This window comes from Mustela nigripes, chromosome 7 (genome assembly GCF_022355385.1).
Source record: "Mustela nigripes isolate SB6536 chromosome 7, MUSNIG.SB6536, whole genome shotgun sequence".
NCBI classification, from domain to species: Eukaryota; Metazoa; Chordata; class Mammalia; order Carnivora; family Mustelidae; genus Mustela; species Mustela nigripes.
In genome coordinates this window covers 26,226,084-26,244,390 of record NC_081563.1, presented here as the reverse complement: position 1 = coordinate 26,244,390, position 18,307 = coordinate 26,226,084, and the positions used below count along the sequence as shown (strand labels likewise).

The 18,307-nt window shown below is 33.7% G+C and overlaps 1 protein-coding gene across 8 annotated transcripts in view; it reads right to left on the bottom strand.

Moving 5' to 3' along the window:
* Positions 1–18,307, bottom strand: part of BIRC6 (baculoviral IAP repeat containing 6) — a 225,714-nt gene that overhangs the window by 70,693 nt on the left and 136,714 nt on the right. For all 8 annotated transcript variants that reach the window (XR_009405279.1, XM_059405398.1, XM_059405400.1 and 5 more), the window contains 11 exons: positions 17,548–17,827; positions 16,409–16,665; positions 16,044–16,152; positions 13,428–13,649; positions 11,460–12,237; positions 10,022–10,165; positions 9,444–9,573; positions 4,676–4,807; positions 3,685–3,852; positions 2,283–2,456; positions 1,184–1,380 (listed from right to left, as the gene is read on the bottom strand). Coding sequence is in view for 7 of the 8 variants with exons in the window: in XM_059405398.1 (XP_059261381.1) it covers positions 1,184–1,380; positions 2,283–2,456; positions 3,685–3,852; positions 4,676–4,807; positions 9,444–9,573; positions 10,022–10,165; positions 11,460–12,237; positions 13,428–13,649; positions 16,044–16,152; positions 16,409–16,665; positions 17,548–17,827 (2,591 nt within the window). In the remaining variant the exon portion in view is untranslated. The remainder of the gene's footprint in view (positions 1–1,183; positions 1,381–2,282; positions 2,457–3,684; positions 3,853–4,675; positions 4,808–9,443; positions 9,574–10,021; positions 10,166–11,459; positions 12,238–13,427; positions 13,650–16,043; positions 16,153–16,408; positions 16,666–17,547; positions 17,828–18,307) is intronic.

Sequence of the window (18,307 nt, the reverse complement as noted above, 5' to 3'; positions counted from 1 at the left end):
AAGTATCTCTACTTTAAAGTCAGATACATACATCCATACATTTATTTATTTATAAATAAAGTTATTATTTTATCCTTTGTCATTAGTTAATTATCTGTAGACAGAGTCTTTGAGGTTATGTAAATATCTTGTTTCCCCCCAAACTGTGATCAATTAGAATTAGCATTTAAAAAATTCTTGCCTAAAACAATAATTACTACACTGGCTGCCAAATGGTGACTTTCATCATTCCTTCCTCATTTATTAGTTGGCCTGAACTGTAGGCAAAAATGTTCCCTTCTTCTCCCCTCTTAGTTATTCATTTATTAATCCACATCAGTTTGGAACTAGGCTCCCTGCAGATGATCAGGGTGGATCCTAAATCAATGACAGTTGTCTTCAATGTCTTTGACAAGAAAGATGGTCGTGTGAAAATATAAGCAGAAACTGGACTCATGGACCCAGGGACCATGGATCTGCTGACAACCTGATTTCAGACCTCGAACTTCCCTACAGAGTGAAAGAATAATTTCTGTTGCTTTAGGCCATTTAGTTTGTGGTCCTTTATTACAGCACCCTAAGAAACTAATATATATATATATACTAAGTACATGAAATTACAGAGAATAATTCCTCTACTTCATTCAATAAACGTAAAGTTCTTTATAATTAAAACTTCCTGTAAGCCATACTCCCTCCTTATTAATGAAAGAGCACTGAAAATACACACATCCCAATAGTAACATTAATTAACAGTAAAGAGGTTAAAGCAGAATGTTTTTTAAAGCTACCGGAAATAGAAATGGTACCTAAAACAGGAAAAAAAGTTAAGCAGAAAGACAATACATTTGAGTAGCAGTATACACTACCATCTTACTCTCCCATTGCCAGTAATATCCAAAATTAATATGCCTAAAGAAGCACAAATAAAAGTGCTACAGTGAGACGACCATAAAATCAAAGTAAATGCCGCAGCGTAATCAGTTTGGCAAATGTGCTCGGTCTTCAGCACTTCTTTGGTACCAACTAGTTCATAAAAAGCTCTGTACAGGCTTATCTTTGAAAGACTTACACGATGCTCAAAGGCTGTAAGAGAAGGGTACTCCCAAAAGATTAACACAAGTGAGTTTTTTCAAAAAAGCAAAAAAAGAGAACAAAGGGCTTTGCCATGGAATGATATATTCAATTAGGAATCTTATCTTACTTGCTGAATTACTTCTGGATATAGCATGGGCAGTCTTTCTGCAATAAGAGCCAGTCCACCCATTCCTGCAAAAACTTGTAATGGTGACTGAATGGGACAGGTTTCAAGTAAAGATTCATCCAATATCCCATCCATACATTCATCACTTGGAGTGAGAGCCTCATCTTCTGGACAACTACCAAGTAAGTCTCCATGATCTAGAACAATAAAGTACAAGTAACAGGTAAGTAAAGGTCTCTTTTTATAATAATCTTTCATTTACAAAACAGATCTGTCACCTCTCTACATAACAAAAGAGCATAAATATCTTAGGTTACTCAGATCAAGCTTTAAGGCTAGATGCTACAATAATTTTTAAATGATTTCTGATGTTGCCTCCTAAAGTCCTGCTACTCAAGGTATGGTCACTGGCATAGGAGCACTGGCATCATCTAAGAGCTTCTGAAATGCAGAATCTCAGGTCCCATCCCTGATCTACTGAATAAGAATCTGCATTTTAAGAGTGCTCTAAAGGTAATTTATGAGCATAATTTTAAAGTTTGAGAAGCACTGTCCTTCAGGGTATATGTGTAAGTTATATTGTACATAAAAATAAGTAAGTCAGCAGAGTCAAAGCAAATACTAACATATGTACATCACGTTCTGAAATAACCAATTAGGAAAAACTCAATACCAACAAAGACTTCTCATACTGAAAACTAAGAATTACACCATACTGATTTAACTTTGAATCACTCACAGAAGAAAACCAAAAGGCTAGTGTGTTTATACATAACCAGATTCTATAAACACTAAAAAACCTCCCCAAATAATCCTGCTGAAAACCGAGCAAAGGAAATATTCTAAATCTACTGAAGGATGCAAAAGGCTATTATTAATAAAGTATATGTGCTCATAAAATAAGTGATGCTGTTAAGAGAAATTAAGGTTAATTTCTAGTGAAAATAGCAATTTTTGTATTTATAAATTATTCCATCATAAAGAAAAATATTTTGTTAGCTTGATATAATAAAAACAAAGTAAATTAAGTCATCAGCTACAGAAATCCTTACTTCCTTGGATCACGCACTGTAATTTTAAAGGAATATCACATACATACCTTTTTCAGGGTGTAACCTTTTAAAAGAGTCCGTTTTTGAAAGACTTGGGTCTGTGATAACTCTAGATCCCAATTTAACAGTCAGGTCTATTGAACGGTAACCTTGAGGAAGTTTTCGGTCATACAGGAGAGTTAAGAGTTGGGCAAGCGTCATTTCTGCTGGCAATGGCTGGCCTAAAAATGACATAATTAAGTTAAATCTAGAATCCAAGAGGGGGACATTTATGTGGTTTGATTTACTCAGTTACTGTTTTTACTGAACTGCACCTTAAGCGTCTGATTCTGACACTAAAAACAATTTAAAATCAGCACATGGGAAGTTTACAGAAATCTATTTCTGATGCGTGTGAATAATACTATCTATACAAAGTGTTAGTCACTAACCAAATCCCACCAAGATCTTCTGAGCCAAATTAAGAAACAAAGAAACAGAATTCTTACAAATCTGGAGTTGGCAAAATCTTTTCCCTACAAGGCCAGATAATAAATATTTTAAAATATGAAGACTATATGGTCTCTGCTGCAGCTACTAACTCTCCCACTGTGGCACAAAAATGCCCATGGACAACACACAAATAAACAGGCATAGTTGTATTTCGATACAACTTTTTTAGAGAAAGAGGGGCGCTTGGGTGGCTCAGCTGGTTAAGCGTATGATTCTGGATTTCAGCTCAGGTCATGATCTTAGGACCCTACGTCGGGCTCTGCACTGAACACAAAGTCTGCTTGAGATTTTCTCTCCCTCTGCCTGCCATCCCCCAGTTGTGCTCTCTCTCTCTCTCTAAAATAAATAAAATCTTAAAAAATAATAATAAACTTTAAAAAATAGTTTTTAATATTTTTTTACTGGCCATACTTTGTTTACTGGCCATACTTTGTTCTTTGCTATAAAGCAGTAACATAAAGCTAAGAAGGAAAATCCTTTCAAAGTTAGGTGGCAACCTGATTGTAACAATATAGCACAAAAATGGAGATAAACTGGCTATCACCTTGACCAACGGGAAGCATACTGGTCAAAGAATGTGTACCACATGGGGAGAAAACACTGCGTAACTCTTGGTGGTATGGCCAAGAACTCCACTGCTATAACCAGTTCTTCAAAATCTGCCTCACACTGCTTCCTGGACAACTTGTTATCAACTCTTTAAAACATTAGTTTTACTGATTTTTATAGCACACTGACAGCAAAATTAGGAAAGTACTAAGCTGTAAATATGCAACATTATAACGTTAAAAGGAGTATGTAGAACGTTACTCCTTTTCTTTTCATTTTTCTTAGAGAACTAAGGACAAAGCCTCACTAACTCATTTATCTCATCTCGAGCACTTGATTAAACAGGAGTCTGGCAAACGTGTCTTCAAAGAATTTTTTTTTTTAATTTTTAAATATTGTGAATATTACCTGCCAAGAGTTTGTGGAACAGGTGAAACACTGGGACAGTAATTATTTTGTTGGCAGTCTCCACTCCTGAAGAAGCACTTCCTATTTTATCAGGCACTGTTCTCCCTCTCCTGGATGGCGGACGAGGTGGTGTAGCTGACACAGCCCGTTTAGACTGGGATTTCAGCCCTAAAAGAATCAGTAAGATTCTATAGCTAGCCAAAACACTAAGAAATAAAAGAACACTTTCACAATATTTTTAAAAAGAATCACATTTCTAACTAATAACAAAGACAGAGAAATATTTCTTCTGATCTTTATCTCCCAATTTTATTTGCCCTTTATGACACATCATTAATTCTGGTTTCATGTTCATAACTATTTTCAAGAAAGTAAAAAACAATGCTAAATTCTACTGTCTCTGAGATACAGATGATTGCCCGTTTTACTAGCAAGTATTTTTGTGCGACTATGTGCAGGAAAGCTCGCATTAATTCTTCTCTGAAACAGAATAAATGCCACCAGTACAGAGATCTCCTATTTGAGGAGTGAAGTAACATGGACTAAACAATCTTCTTTGAACTAAAATCATCTCACTTATGTTAAAGAAAATATCCTCCAAAATGATCAGTTATCTCGGATATTTTGTCATATTCTTCAGCTGACAGTATGAGTACAAGTCTCTGTACATTGTCAAGCTTAAAATGAGTACCTAAACAGTTCACAAATGTTTAGCATCTGATGAACTATATTACACTTTAAAATAAGTGTAATACTTACACTGCCAATGAGTAACGAATTTCAGGTGCAACGTTTTTATATTCAGTATTAAAACATCACTACAAGACGTTTGCATTAATACTTTGCATTACGTGCATAGATTTGCATATATGCATTATATGCATAAATTTGCATTAATACTTTTTATTACATGAAGTTCCTATTAATACATACTGTTATAATTTTATAAAAACCCAAACAAAATCAAGATTATAAAAAACAGAAAGCTTACCTGAAGCAACAACAACGCTGTAATTGTCCTGAAATCCATTTTCCGCCTTAACTTTTTCTTTCTCTTCATGGTTTTTCTTTTCTTTATCATCTTTCTGTTCACTAATTAGTTTAGCAGTGATACTTGGAGTATCTGTAAGAAAATATTACCTAAAATACACTGCTTTTCAAAGTCATTAAGCAGGAGGCTACAAATATTTTGAAACAAATATTACACAAGACATTATCGCTAACATGGGTAGAATGTAAATGCATTTAGAAAAAACTGATGAGGTAAAGCCTGATATTTAATCCTCGCTGATACTAATTTAAGGAAATCACCACCGTTCATAAGCCAGGATACTTAAATTCCCATCTCTAGAAAACATTACAAATTACAGTGGTATTACCTCTCAAGGCAATGAAAAGCTATTACCACTAAATTTCCTTTATTTTAGGTACAGTTCAATGTGCTTGCCACCAACAAGTAATCTGGTCCTCACAACATGCATATCAAGAAGGAATATTACTCCAGAATAAGGAAACAGCCTTTAACAAGTTACTGATCTAACCTATTAATGGAAATATGGAATTCAAGCTCAGAACTCTCTTAAAGCATTCTTAAATAGACTTCTTATTCTACAGACAGGAATGGAAAGGAGAAAATTTCAGTAATGAGGATTTGTTTTGCTATTTTTAACTTAAGAAACTTAGATACTTTAAAAGCTGATACTAAGGACTTTAATAAGATAAACTATTTGAATTACTGTTTTCTTTCACTACTCTGGGATATGGCATGCTATTAAAAACCATGAATTGAATGGATGATTGTATAATGATCTGATCTGGCCATTAAGAAATCCAAAAACCTAGAGGAACTGTTTTTTTTTTTTTTAAACTGTTTTAATATTAGGAATGACTTTCACTAAATAGATATGTTGATACTGATTCTCTTTATACTTTTCTAACTTAACACAATTATGATCTAATGCTTCTTCATAATTTAAAAAGGTGAACGACAATCAAATGACAAAATAGTATTGTTCTGTATTATCTCCTACTCTTTAGCTTTCTTTTAATGTCTAAAAATATCCCCATGATCTCAATTTCTGGTAGACTGCCTTTATAGAGTTCCGTTTTTTTGTGGAATTTAAAAATTCTGTAAATACTATAAGTAATAAATACAGAATGCAACAATACATTTACTTTCTTATAAAAACAACCAAGCAATCCCAAATGGCAAAATCATAACAGAAGTCAGAATTAAATACTTAAATAATACAAAAATCCACACAATCCATAGCATTATTAGGAAAACCAGTAAACATCATTAGGTGCTAAAAACTTAACATAGTGTTATCCCAGTAAACCCCAAATACTAAAAGATACCACTAAGAAAAAATTTTCTCAACATTGTTTAAAATTGTTCTGGTTTGTGTTACCACTTCTGGTCAAGACAAAATAACAAAAACCAGATTTACTCTCCTATCTGAAATAACTAGAGACGAGGAAAGTACATCAAATTGTTTCCAGACAATGGCTATAAGGACTGCAGGAAAGGGATGCCTGGGTGATGAAAACTAATGAGGTGAGCCCAAAGACTTCTACAGCTGCCTGCCTAGAGTTTCCCAGGCCACAGATGGCATAGCACAACTCAGGAATCACCCAAGGTGAGGACAAAGACTTGGAGCCCAGGAAGACAAAGGTGGCTGGCTGCAGTTTTCAGGTCACATTGCCAGGAAGGAAAAGTCTGCATAGAAAGAAAAGAGACCTAGTGTCTTTTCTGAGCATTTTATATGTGGCTTCCTCATATAGGAAAGTGCTTCTCAAAAGTAACAAGGGGACCAACCCCAGGGTCTAAATTGAGGGTTGTAATAGGTAGTGTTCTCAATGCATAGTGAATTCTTAAGAGTTCTCAGAAGGGTATTACCTCATTAGTAAGGCCAAAGTAGCCCTCAACCTTCATTTTCAAATGTGGTACCCTATTTCTATTCCAATGTAGCACTTTTTAAAAATTAAATTCATTAAAATTTAGTTCTTTAGTATCATCAAACATATTTCATATGCTTAAGAGCTACTGCACTAGACAATATAAGTTTATAAAAAACTTCCATCATCACAGTAAGTTCTGCCCTAGATTAAAAGCAGCTCTTGTCCTACCTAATAAAACTTAAAAGCTGCCTCTACAAGCAACAATCTGTTTTCAGTTAATATAACTGCATCCCAAAACAAAATAAAAAATATTTATTAAAATACAAAAATATCAAACACCCAAAAGAAGTAAAAAAGAAATCACATTGCCTGGCATCCAACAAAATTTTCTAGGCAAATAAAGAAGTGATCATATAAAATCCATAATAAGGAAAAAATAATCAACATAAACACACCAATGTGTTTAAGATACTAGACAAAAACTTACACATTTTAGATAAGGAAAAGAAAATACAAAAGAGAACCAAAAGAACTTCTAACAAATAAGACACTACAGAGGAATAGATTTTGAAGACAACAATATAAATTATCCAGAAATTATAAAGAGAGGGGAAAGAAGTTGGGGGGAAAAATGAATAGAGCTTCAATGAGCTGTGAAAGAACTCAAAGAGGCCTAATAAAAATGTATAACTGGAGTTACACAAAGAGAGCAGAGAAACAGGAAGAAAGAAAATACTTGAGACAGCATTTATTAAAAAATAATTTTTTTAAATTTAAAAATTCCAAATTTGATGAAATCTATAAATCCAGAGTAAAGAAAGTCAACAAACACACATCATAAGAAAACTATAAGGCATATAATAATCAAATTGCTTAAAAGCAATTAGAGAAATTTGTAAAAGCAAATATATTGACACAAGACCTTTATTATTTGAAAGCAATATGGTGAAAAGCTATGGGAAGTGGGTAAAATTATTAGGTAATTTTGGGTTACTTGTTTTTATTTTTATACACATTGATAAAATATATACACACATATAAACATGCCACCAAATATGGCTAAAGATCATAAACATGCCGTAAAGGACTAAAGCACTACTAAACAGAGGTTGAATTCAGCACTTGCATAATTTCTGATATTTGCTCTGGATGACTCTCTGTTGAACTTTTTAATAAGAGTAGTATTTTTATACGGCAATCAATTTTTTAAAGCATGTAATAAAGGGAAGTATTTTTTATTCTTAATGACTGAATATGACATTTTAGAAAACAGCATTCCTTATAGTAAATTTCCAGTTATTTGGGGCGCCTGGGTGGCTCAGATGGTTGAACAACTGCCTTTGTCTTGGGTCATGGTTCCAGAAGTCTGGAATTCAGTCCCGCATTGGACTGCCAGCTCGATGGAGAGTCTGCTTCTCCCTCTGACCTTCTCTACCCTCAGCTCTCCCTTAATCTCTCTCTCAAATAAATAAATAAAATCTTCAAAAAAAAATCTTCCAGTTGTTTTGCAATAATGTCTACTACTTTCCCATGATCAAGTTAAGAAACCACAACTGAACTTCAGTACTCTTCCCCACTTGTCCTTTTTTCATTTAATTAATTATGCATTTTTTTCTTCACCATGTAGAAGGAACAATTTCAAGGCTATGATAGAAAAAAAAGTCTGTAAAATCAAATTTTCAAAAAAGTTTAGTTGTACGAGGATAAGGTAGACATCTTCAAATAAGAACAAATGTTATTTATGCAGTTATAATAATACTCTAATATTTTACTGGATAACTTGTAAAAAGAAAAGAATTAGAGTATTATATACATACTTAGGTTAGATACAGTGATTAAAGCCAAAAAAGATTCTTTTCTACCTTATTTTCTCATAGTAATCACATCCGTTCTCATGGTTTAACCTACCTATTATCTCTGTGTGGTGACAACTATTCTAAGCTTAGATTTCTATATCCCACTGATAAATAGACACAAGTTTTTTTCTGAGATATTTACTCTTAACTTCCTACAGTTGTAAGCTTAGGTATCTGGATACAGACAGAAGCATACATATATTTGTATTATAATGCAAACATTCTTAAATTTCATTTATTTTTTAATCTGAGAGCATACATAAGATCAGAGTACTCTGAGGGGCAGAGTGTGTGCCCTGCTTTCTCTCATACCCTCAGGGCTGATTACTGTACTTAGACAAAGAAGATACTCCATCAATTCATCACTAATTTCATTCATAGGACTTCTGAGAGGCAATAAAATCAAACTGTCTAGAGTGGATTTGCATTCTGCCACCAAAAACTGTTTTTATTTTAATAACCTATATGCCCTTCAAAGGCATCATCTTAGAATGCCTTAGAATCATCACCTAAGAATATAAGCAAGAACCTAAGGGAAAATTTCTGTTTTTTTCACTATTACAAACAGTAAGGTCACCAGTCAGATCTACCTATTTCATTTTCACTGCTTGACCATTCATTTTGTCCTGAGATCTGTAAATGTCTGTTCGAGTCCTGTCATCCCAACTTATAGCCTGCAAATCATCTAAGAGAGCCCTTATTGCAAGAAAAGTCCATCACGGCTTCCTAAGGCTTGTCAACATTTCCAACTGTCCATTCTGTCATTACCTCACAGAACACACACCACACCAAAAGAACTATGGGTGCAAGAATGTATTGTACATTTTGTCCCCTTCATCAGCTTCCTACTCATGCTTCAAAATGTGAAGACACACTGACCTTCTCTGTTCATTAAATGGTTGCTGAGTGAGTAAGGCAGTAAAATAAAGTTACAAAAAGTAACAAAATTCTATATAATCTAACATAAAGTCAAAGAAAAAATAATACTTAAATCTGACTTGCCTGACACTCTGTCAAGAACTTCCGACAATGTGGTTGAGACTGGCAAATGAAGTGTTCGGAACTTATGGCCTGCTCCATACATTGGATGCTGGATGACATGGCTTGTGGCATTAATTCTACCTTTATACAGCTGAAAATTCAAAAGAAATCAAGAAGTGTTTTTTTTTTTTTTGATACATATACCACTATAAAACAATTTCAAAAGCAAAAAAAGAAAAAAATTTAAAGGCACACAAAATATACAGGGTTGTTTTTGTCTATATTTTAAACTGTGGCACATTTGGCATTTGCTTTGTTGGTCAACTTTTGTACCAGCGCCACTGTACCCAATAATCAGTCACTTCTCCCCCCAACAAATTATACTCTTCATGGTAGGGTATAATCAGGCTACTCATAACAAGGAGGGTAATCCAAAAGAGATTTTATAAGACCTATTATTACATATAAAGGTTATTCTAGTTTCAGTTTGTTATGTTAGAAATTAAGATGCAGAGGTGACTCTAGGTTCTGATATGAAATTATGAAATATCTTTGCATACAGCTAATTATTAAAATTTATTTAACTGTAAAATACTCACTGGACAAGGAGACTGAAGAAACATTGTCACTTTCTCATCTTCCAGCATCAATTGCAAAAATAATCTACGTATAAACCCTGAAATGTTCCCTGATGTTGGAAGATTCCCTCTTTGTGGAGATGTCTGAAAAAGTTCACAGAGAACCTGGCAAGTAAAGAGATTTAAAAAGTTAAGTGCATTAATTACCTGCAGCTTTGTACTTTCAAGAATAAAAAATACTATCCTCACAGAATATTCCTGTGAATAAGAGAAATCATAGGGTTTTCATATAATAAATACCTAGCTTAACCAAGTTACCTTTAACTTTAGTCAGTATCAATGTGGTTACAATACAACAAAAATTATGGGGAAAAGGGTATTAAAATATAACACAAAGCTTTAATAAGAAGCTGAGAGATGAAAATTAAGCCAGAAAGCAACAAGTCACAAAGTTTTCATGCTATCCAGAGGCACAAGCCAAATTTTCAAATACTCATGGCCTTGGTTAAAATTGATAACCTAACCATTTCCTATAATTAGGCACACTAAGCAGATATAGTTTCACAATAATTACTCTGGACAGCAAGATATCTCGTTATTCTTCTCAATAAATCATTCCAATTTTTTGAAAATTATTGTAACTATCCCTCTAGATTATAATAAAATCTGTTCTGAATAAGCACTCTAAATTAGGGAGTAAAAAAAAAAGCTGATTCCTACTTATTGGTGTCTACCAGATCACAGACAGGATCTATGGTAGTAACTTTATATACATTATGGTATTTGTCTCAAAAACAATCTTTGAGGCAGGTATTTATCATTCCCATTCTACAGGTTGAACAACCTGATGAAAAGTCAAAACAGCCAGAAAGGAACAGAATCTTGCAAAAATCAACTAGAATAGAATTATTCTTGAAATAATCCTAGCTTTCAAGATTTTGGCCCCATGGACTTACTAAAATAAAGTCATTTCTCGTGTTTTGTCAAGAGTCTCCTATCTGAAAACTACCCTCATGACTGCTTCATGGCTACTTCATGAGGCTTCATGCCTCATGGCTACTTCATTAGAAGCAAACCAAGAGTTGTAGCAACCCAGTTACAACAATGTACAATGAAAGCCTCACTGCAGATGATATGCTCGATGACCACCCTCAAGTGGTCACTCATCTTTCAGAAGCTGAAGTGTTGTTCTTCTTGGCTCGTTCTTTTTACTGGATGGGGGCAGGGGCTGGAAGGGAAGGTGAGTTTAAAAGGAGCAATATGTCAATTATAGCTAGAATCACCATGAATTTGCCCATTATCTCATCAAAAGGCCTATGTGACACTTGAGGGAAGGAGGGAGCAGATATGGTCAGGACTTTAATTATGGTTTAAATTTCTCAACTAATTTCATTAGTGTTATTTAACAGTGTATTAAAATAAGATGCCTAAAACAATAAGCCAATTTTTCTAATCTTACCTGGGCCATCAGTTTTTGATTATTAGGGTGGCATGAAATGCACTGCAGAAAGAATGCAACAGTTGCATTCTCAATTGCTGTCCTCTGTTGAGTGGTCAATCCTGTTGGAGCAGCTGAAGAAAGAGAGGCTGATCTTGCACTAGTCTGCTGGGCACCTAAATGTCCTCCAGAAGCAGACCCAGAGTGACACAGTAAAAACAGAAGTGCTGTCCACAGTGGATTGACTTCAGACCCACCGAGCCAGTCTTTCATAACATGGCTACTGCCAACTTCTGTCAAAAACCTAAGAATAGGAGCAACCAGGTCTGCTGTGATAGGCATCTTATTACATTGTTGTGCAACATGATGCCGCCTGAGCTTGTCCTGGGAAATATCTATTGACTGAGCAATGCTTTCTGAGTAAGAAATGTGACTAAAGCAAAAACTAGCCAGACTTCTCACAAGAAGAGAAGGCAAACCTGAGTCCAATAATTGTTTGATCGCTTCTGGAGATTGAGAAGACGAGGCAAGGGTCGCCAAATGTGATTCAGTTAGTGCAAGAGGTGCTTGTGCATTTTTAGAGTCATCTGTTAAGGATGAAGTAAGATCTTGCTTTTTGCTATCATCAGTCATGGACAGTCTGTGATGACACTGCACTGGAGGAGGGGTAATTCCCATCCAGCCCATGAGCAAAGAAAAATAACTTGGGTGTATATGACACATGGAGCAAAGTAGACTGTCAACAGCTTTCTTCAAAACCATATTGCAGGGAAGAGACATGGACCAATTAAAAAGTAACCTAGGGGAATAAAAGATGCCAGGTTAACACTACATATGTATCTTTAGAAAGATGTCATTGTTTCTAATACTTCTATATGAAATCAAGCTATACTCTATAAAATTGTAAAATCTATAAAATTATACATTTTATTTGACATAAAATATTATGACACTGTAAGATTTCAGAAGACTGCTTGTGATATACATTATTTACATATTTAAGTAGACAAAGTTAGACTTGTAAAAGGAGTTAAAAAAAAAAGGTCTATATTAAAATGGCTCTACCATTCTCTGTGTGACCTCAAAAAAGTCACATAAAGGAACATTGAAAAACTATACAAAAGAAATGTTTAGATTGAATTTGATATGACTGATGGCTTAAATTTACATGTGCAAATCAAAAACTATTAGGGAGTTTCACTAGTAAGTTCTGGGTTATGCCAACTAAGAAGGCCAAATATGAAAATGACAGACTATCTAAGGACCAAAGGCCAATCATTTAAGAGTCATGAATTCCTCAGAAATAGATATGATATTCTATTACACACTTAGCACTTATCAAGCAGTAAGTTCAGCAAAGCTTTAGCTGAGTATGGTAAAGAAATGTAGGTAAGTGGAAACTTCCACAAGAACAACTGTATCAGATATCTAAAAAGTAGTAAAAAAAAAAAAAAAACTAACCATAAAAACTCTCTGAAGTAGTAACTCTTTCCAAATTTCTAGCTATACTTTTTCTCCCTAGTTGTACACTAAAGATAAAAACAAAAACTGATGGGTTTGGGGCCTGGGTGGCTCAATCAGTTAAGCATCTGACAACTGCATCTCTCTCAGGTCAGGTTTTGATCTCAAGGTCATGAGTTCAAGCCCTGCAGTGGGCTCCAGGCTGGCCATGGAGCCTATTTAAAAAAAAAAAAAAAAAAATTCTGGTGGTTAAATTTGCAAAAAACCATAAATACTACTACAAACTGGAGGAATACATACATTAAAACACTCTGTTTTTAGGTGGGAAAAGCAGGCAATGACATGAATATAAATTAATTAAATTTGTGTGACACTTAATACAAAACTATACCTCACTATATTCAACTACTACTTTCAAAGTATTATATCATTACCCAAATACGCATATAAAATACTGTTTCACCAAGTGAAAACCTATAAAGCTTTATCTAGTACTGAGGAAAAAAGGATTTAAAAAGTAATACTTACTCAAAGAGCTCTCGGTCCAGCAGTGCTGGTAAATCATACTCTACAAGCAGTTCATAACTATGCCAAAGAATGGCTGCCACACAGTGAAGATGAGAAGGAGATGGCATGAGAAGACCATACTCTACTGTGGAAGAGTTAGGAGACATGTAGCTCATCCGACCACTTCTCCTCATAGCAGCCACTCTTGCAGAATCACTGACCCATTTTAACAAGGCCTGGATTCTTAAAAGAAAATGAATTCAAATAACCAATTATACCACCATCAACATTTAATCTGGATAAATATCACCATTACATCTAAGCAACGTGTATGTGAGAATAATACACTAACTGTTTTCGGTAATTTTAATCTAAGATAGGAAGGGAAAGGAAGTTATATAAGGAGAAAGAATGTGGTAGTTCTAGTTTTCCCATAATCTTACTAATCTCAACTGATAAAAGTGTTTGAAATAACATAATTTTAAAAATTTTATAAATACTGATTAATTTCTTAACTCATTTGTTAAAAAAAACCACAAACCTATCACTATCAGAAATTATAGGATACAAAACTTAACAAATTCACTCTTGTAAATTTTATTTTGTAATGAATCCACACAACTGCAAGCAGTAATCTGGTGCTTATTCTTCACTGTGCAATACAGCATGTGCCATAGCTCTGGCCCCCAAATATTAAATACCAGTAGTAGCCACCCATCCCCCTTCACTGTGAAAACAGAATAAAGCCCCAACATATGTACTTTTTTTTTTTTTTTTTTTCAAGTGCCAACCTACCCTCAACACCCTGGAGCAGGAGGCTACTGACTGAGAACAATACTTTTTAAAGCAGTAAGGCTTTGGAGTTTATGTAAAATACAGAAAATGGGATAAGAGTTCTTAAAACAAGGTGTTTATATTTTTGTTTGTTTTCACATTTCTAGTTTACATCAAAAGATTCTTTGCTTCCGGGTAAAAGAAATGGGGGTAGTAAAGTAAATAATGCTAATTAATTTTGTATGATAGAAAATTAAGAGAAGACAGAAAAAGAGAAGAGAGATAAGCAATTAGGGAGGAGTAAGATTTTCTCAATCCATAGACGCCAACAATCTTGTTATTATGTCAGTTCTAAAAGTTACATTTTTAAAAGTATTATGCAGTAAAAACAACTTTGTTCACAGCAATTTTCTTATGATAAAAACCATAAAACTATTAAAGAATCAAATAACTGTAAGAGATGTTAAGAAAACTGTTCCAGAAAAATATTTAAAACTCATTTTTTATATTCTTTTTAACCCTATTAATCACTATAATTCAAACTTGGCACAAATTTCTTTTATCAAAAAAATTTTTTAAAAATTTCTATTTTTAAATAGAATGACCATGTAATTTATGTAAGGGAAAAAGCTTAATGGAAATCAGCTTATTTAATATTTTGAAGTCATGCTGAAAATAAGTTTACTTGGTTAAATGTCATTTAAACATTTTAAATTAGAAAATATGAAAGCAACTAGCCTAAAATAAATAAAAGCCATTACAGTATCAGTGGTTAAAGTATCAATATTTACTAGGCTTCTTCCACGCCTGACACTCTACTATATACTGCCAAGACTGACCTATGTAAATCTTCCCTTGTGAGTGATGGTATCCTGACTCCTCAAACCAAAAGCTGAATTCAATGAACTTGGTCACTCTAGTATCTGGCCAGGCATATAGCAGCTACTTAGTAAATACTTATGAGTTAAGTACCCACAAAAATTAATAATTTGGTAGTTTATATATAAATTAATAAAATCTCTAATGTTCTCAAATGCTAATCAATATATTAAAGGATGACGTAACTCAGAAAACAAAAGATCATTTGTTTATAGAGTTACGTACACTATAAATGTTCTTCTGATATAAAGGATATGCATCAAAGAAAATGCCAAATCATAACTCAAAAATTTACCAATAAAAACATGTTTCAAAAATACTTGGGAATTCTTACCAATTTGAAGGTAGAAGACATCAAGGAAAAGAACTACATTAGTAAAACTCACTTAAAAATTACCTACACTAAAACATCACTAAACATCTAGGTGAAATGTTTAGATGTTATTTACTTGGTATGATAGTGTTTAACTTTGTGGTAGGAGAGAGAAAAATGCAAAGTCTAATGAAAAGCTGTCAATGAATATTATAAATAATAATAAGCAATCAAAACAAATACTATTATCATTGTCAAAACAGTCTTCACACCTAATATGGACACAATATTCCTATATTCAGATAGTTAGTAAATACTACCGAAGACAGAAGTATGATTATGAGATCATTACAACTTATAAAGATCTCATCACAACACTGTTCACAGAGAAATATCTAGTATTTTATTTCATTCCAATGAAAATATAGCATTAAAAATTCTATTTGAGTTCAAATTTGCTTAAAATATGTCCACATACATAAAGATTTATGTTAAATGTTCACAAAAATCTCTAGAAGTAGTATCAGATAAAGCACACAGGTAAATGTGCAATGTAATTAACAGTCTTAACCTTTATGAAAGCTCTAAGGAGAAAGAATTACAAGGAATACTGACTACCATGTGATTGTGTGTATATGTGTCCATAAACAAAAAACAAGATCAACGTATACCTGTCTTTTGTTCCAGGATCCTGAGTTGTTCCAAGCTGGTAAAGAATATCTATTGTAGAATCAGAAGACAGTCCATTCAGTCTTCCAAAAAGTAAAGGGCTGTTCAAATCTTGCCATAAAGAACCAAAGGAAAGTTTGTTCGATCAGCAAATGGGATAAGAAGATTTGCTCAATTTAATTTTAAATTGTTAATGAAAAATAACTCTTCTATAAAATTATAACAAAAATAACAAACCAACCCCTAAAACATTGAAAACCATAAAGGAAATTAATTTCAGAAACAAGCTACATTACAGAGATCACATAATTCAACCATCATTATTTGACAGACAGGTATAACTTAAACTATCAAAGTTAACTGTCACCTGTAGGATCACTGCCTGATGCTGCACAGTTTCTCAGAAGAATGTCTATAAGCTTCAGGCCAATTCTAGTGGACTGCAGTCCTATCTTTACAAGCACGACCTCGATGTTCGGGGAATGCATTCCGCAATATGGGGACATCAATAATGCAGCACAAGTCTGTAGCAGATTAGCAGTGGGAGCAGCTGCACTGGCCATCATTCCTTCCAGATCACTGATGTGAGTAAGGCAATGATGTAATAACCGTAACCATCCAATACTGAAATATACAACACAAAATGGCTTATGTGGTAAACTTAAGTAGCTCAGATTATTTCTGGGGTAAAATAAAACAAATCAGCATGCTGTGTTTCATAAATAACAGCAATCTGTGTAAAAAAATGCTGTAAGATCAATAAGGAATTAAACACACTGAGTTTTCTCCATAACACAACAAACGATACTTACCCACTAATCCCATTTAGGAACTACATGGTTCTCTTTTAAATTAGTCAGAAAATATTTTTATGTATCCATATATTTATATGTTTAAATATAAACTGTGCAAAATTAGAGCTGTACAAAATGATAAAGTCTTGGCCGCTTAAGAATAAAACAAAAACCCTAAATTTTTTATCTGGTAAAACTTCCAACAGAACCAGTCTATAAAATCTTCAACTATCAAAATTTATCAGATGAATGTGAATAAAAGGATATATTCAGGTCTTGGTTTACTTGGTCAATTTGTAGGATTCCAAGCTAACCCTTCTATATTAATTGGCATCTAGGAACTACCATATGACGAGGTCTCTGTCCATATAGTCAATTTGTATGGCCCAGATGTATCCTAGTAACAGACACTTGGGAAGTCTTATATTAGACTGTGATCCAAAGAAGAGAAACCCATACCCATATATGTACCACACTGTAAATCTACAGTCTAAATCTCAAGAATTAAACACACATAAATCTCAATTTTAACCAGCCTCAAGTTCCAGTTCTACAGAATTAGTATCTCTATTGCACCAAATAAAACTATGGTATTATATAAATTACCTATGGAGCAAAGAACTTCCTAAGCCCTAAAAAAAGAAACCACAGAATAAATAATTTCATAAAAAGCTCAGAAAGCTTTTTTAAAAAAATGAGATACATAACATACCTCGTTTTGGATACCTGATCTTCAGATGGAAGAAAGGGATTATTAACTGTTGCTGAAGAAGTGGTACCAAAAGCAGTGAGGCCCAGTAATTTAATTTGTGAAAGGCCTAATGTGCTTGCATCTCGTGGGCGATGAAGTCTAAGGCAGACGGCAGAAGCTACTTCAGCTTTTACCAGCTGAATTTTTATGTAGGTGAGACCACTTGTGACAACAGGAGTAGACAAAGGTAGCATGTTTACCCCATCTGCACTCACTTCAACAGACACTGAGGACGGGCAGGCTGTAGGAAAAGAATATTTAAAAATTACTAAAGAAAATGTGAACTGGACTTCATGGTTGAGTGGAAATCCCAGTAAAACAGAAGCTTTTAGTTATATTCACTATGAGTTTGCAAAAAGAAAATTTATATGCCACATCATACTTTGTCAATGACTTTCAAAATAATTGATTTTGGAACGATTTTCCAAGACAAAATATGAGATCTACAATATAGCGGAAAGAGTATTTTTAAAATTCTAACATTCACCTAAAAAAAGGATTAACTGAAAATACACATGTACACCTTGAGTCTTCACAAGGAAAAAACCTGCCAAACTGGCAATTGCTCTATTATTTCTACTTCACTCAGAATTAGTACCAGCAATGTGGAATATTTTATTAATATGCCATGGTTTACTGTTGTTATATCATTTGGCAAAGAAAATATAAAAAAACAAAATGCTTTTCTACCAACTCATATTTCAGTACTACCACATTGCAA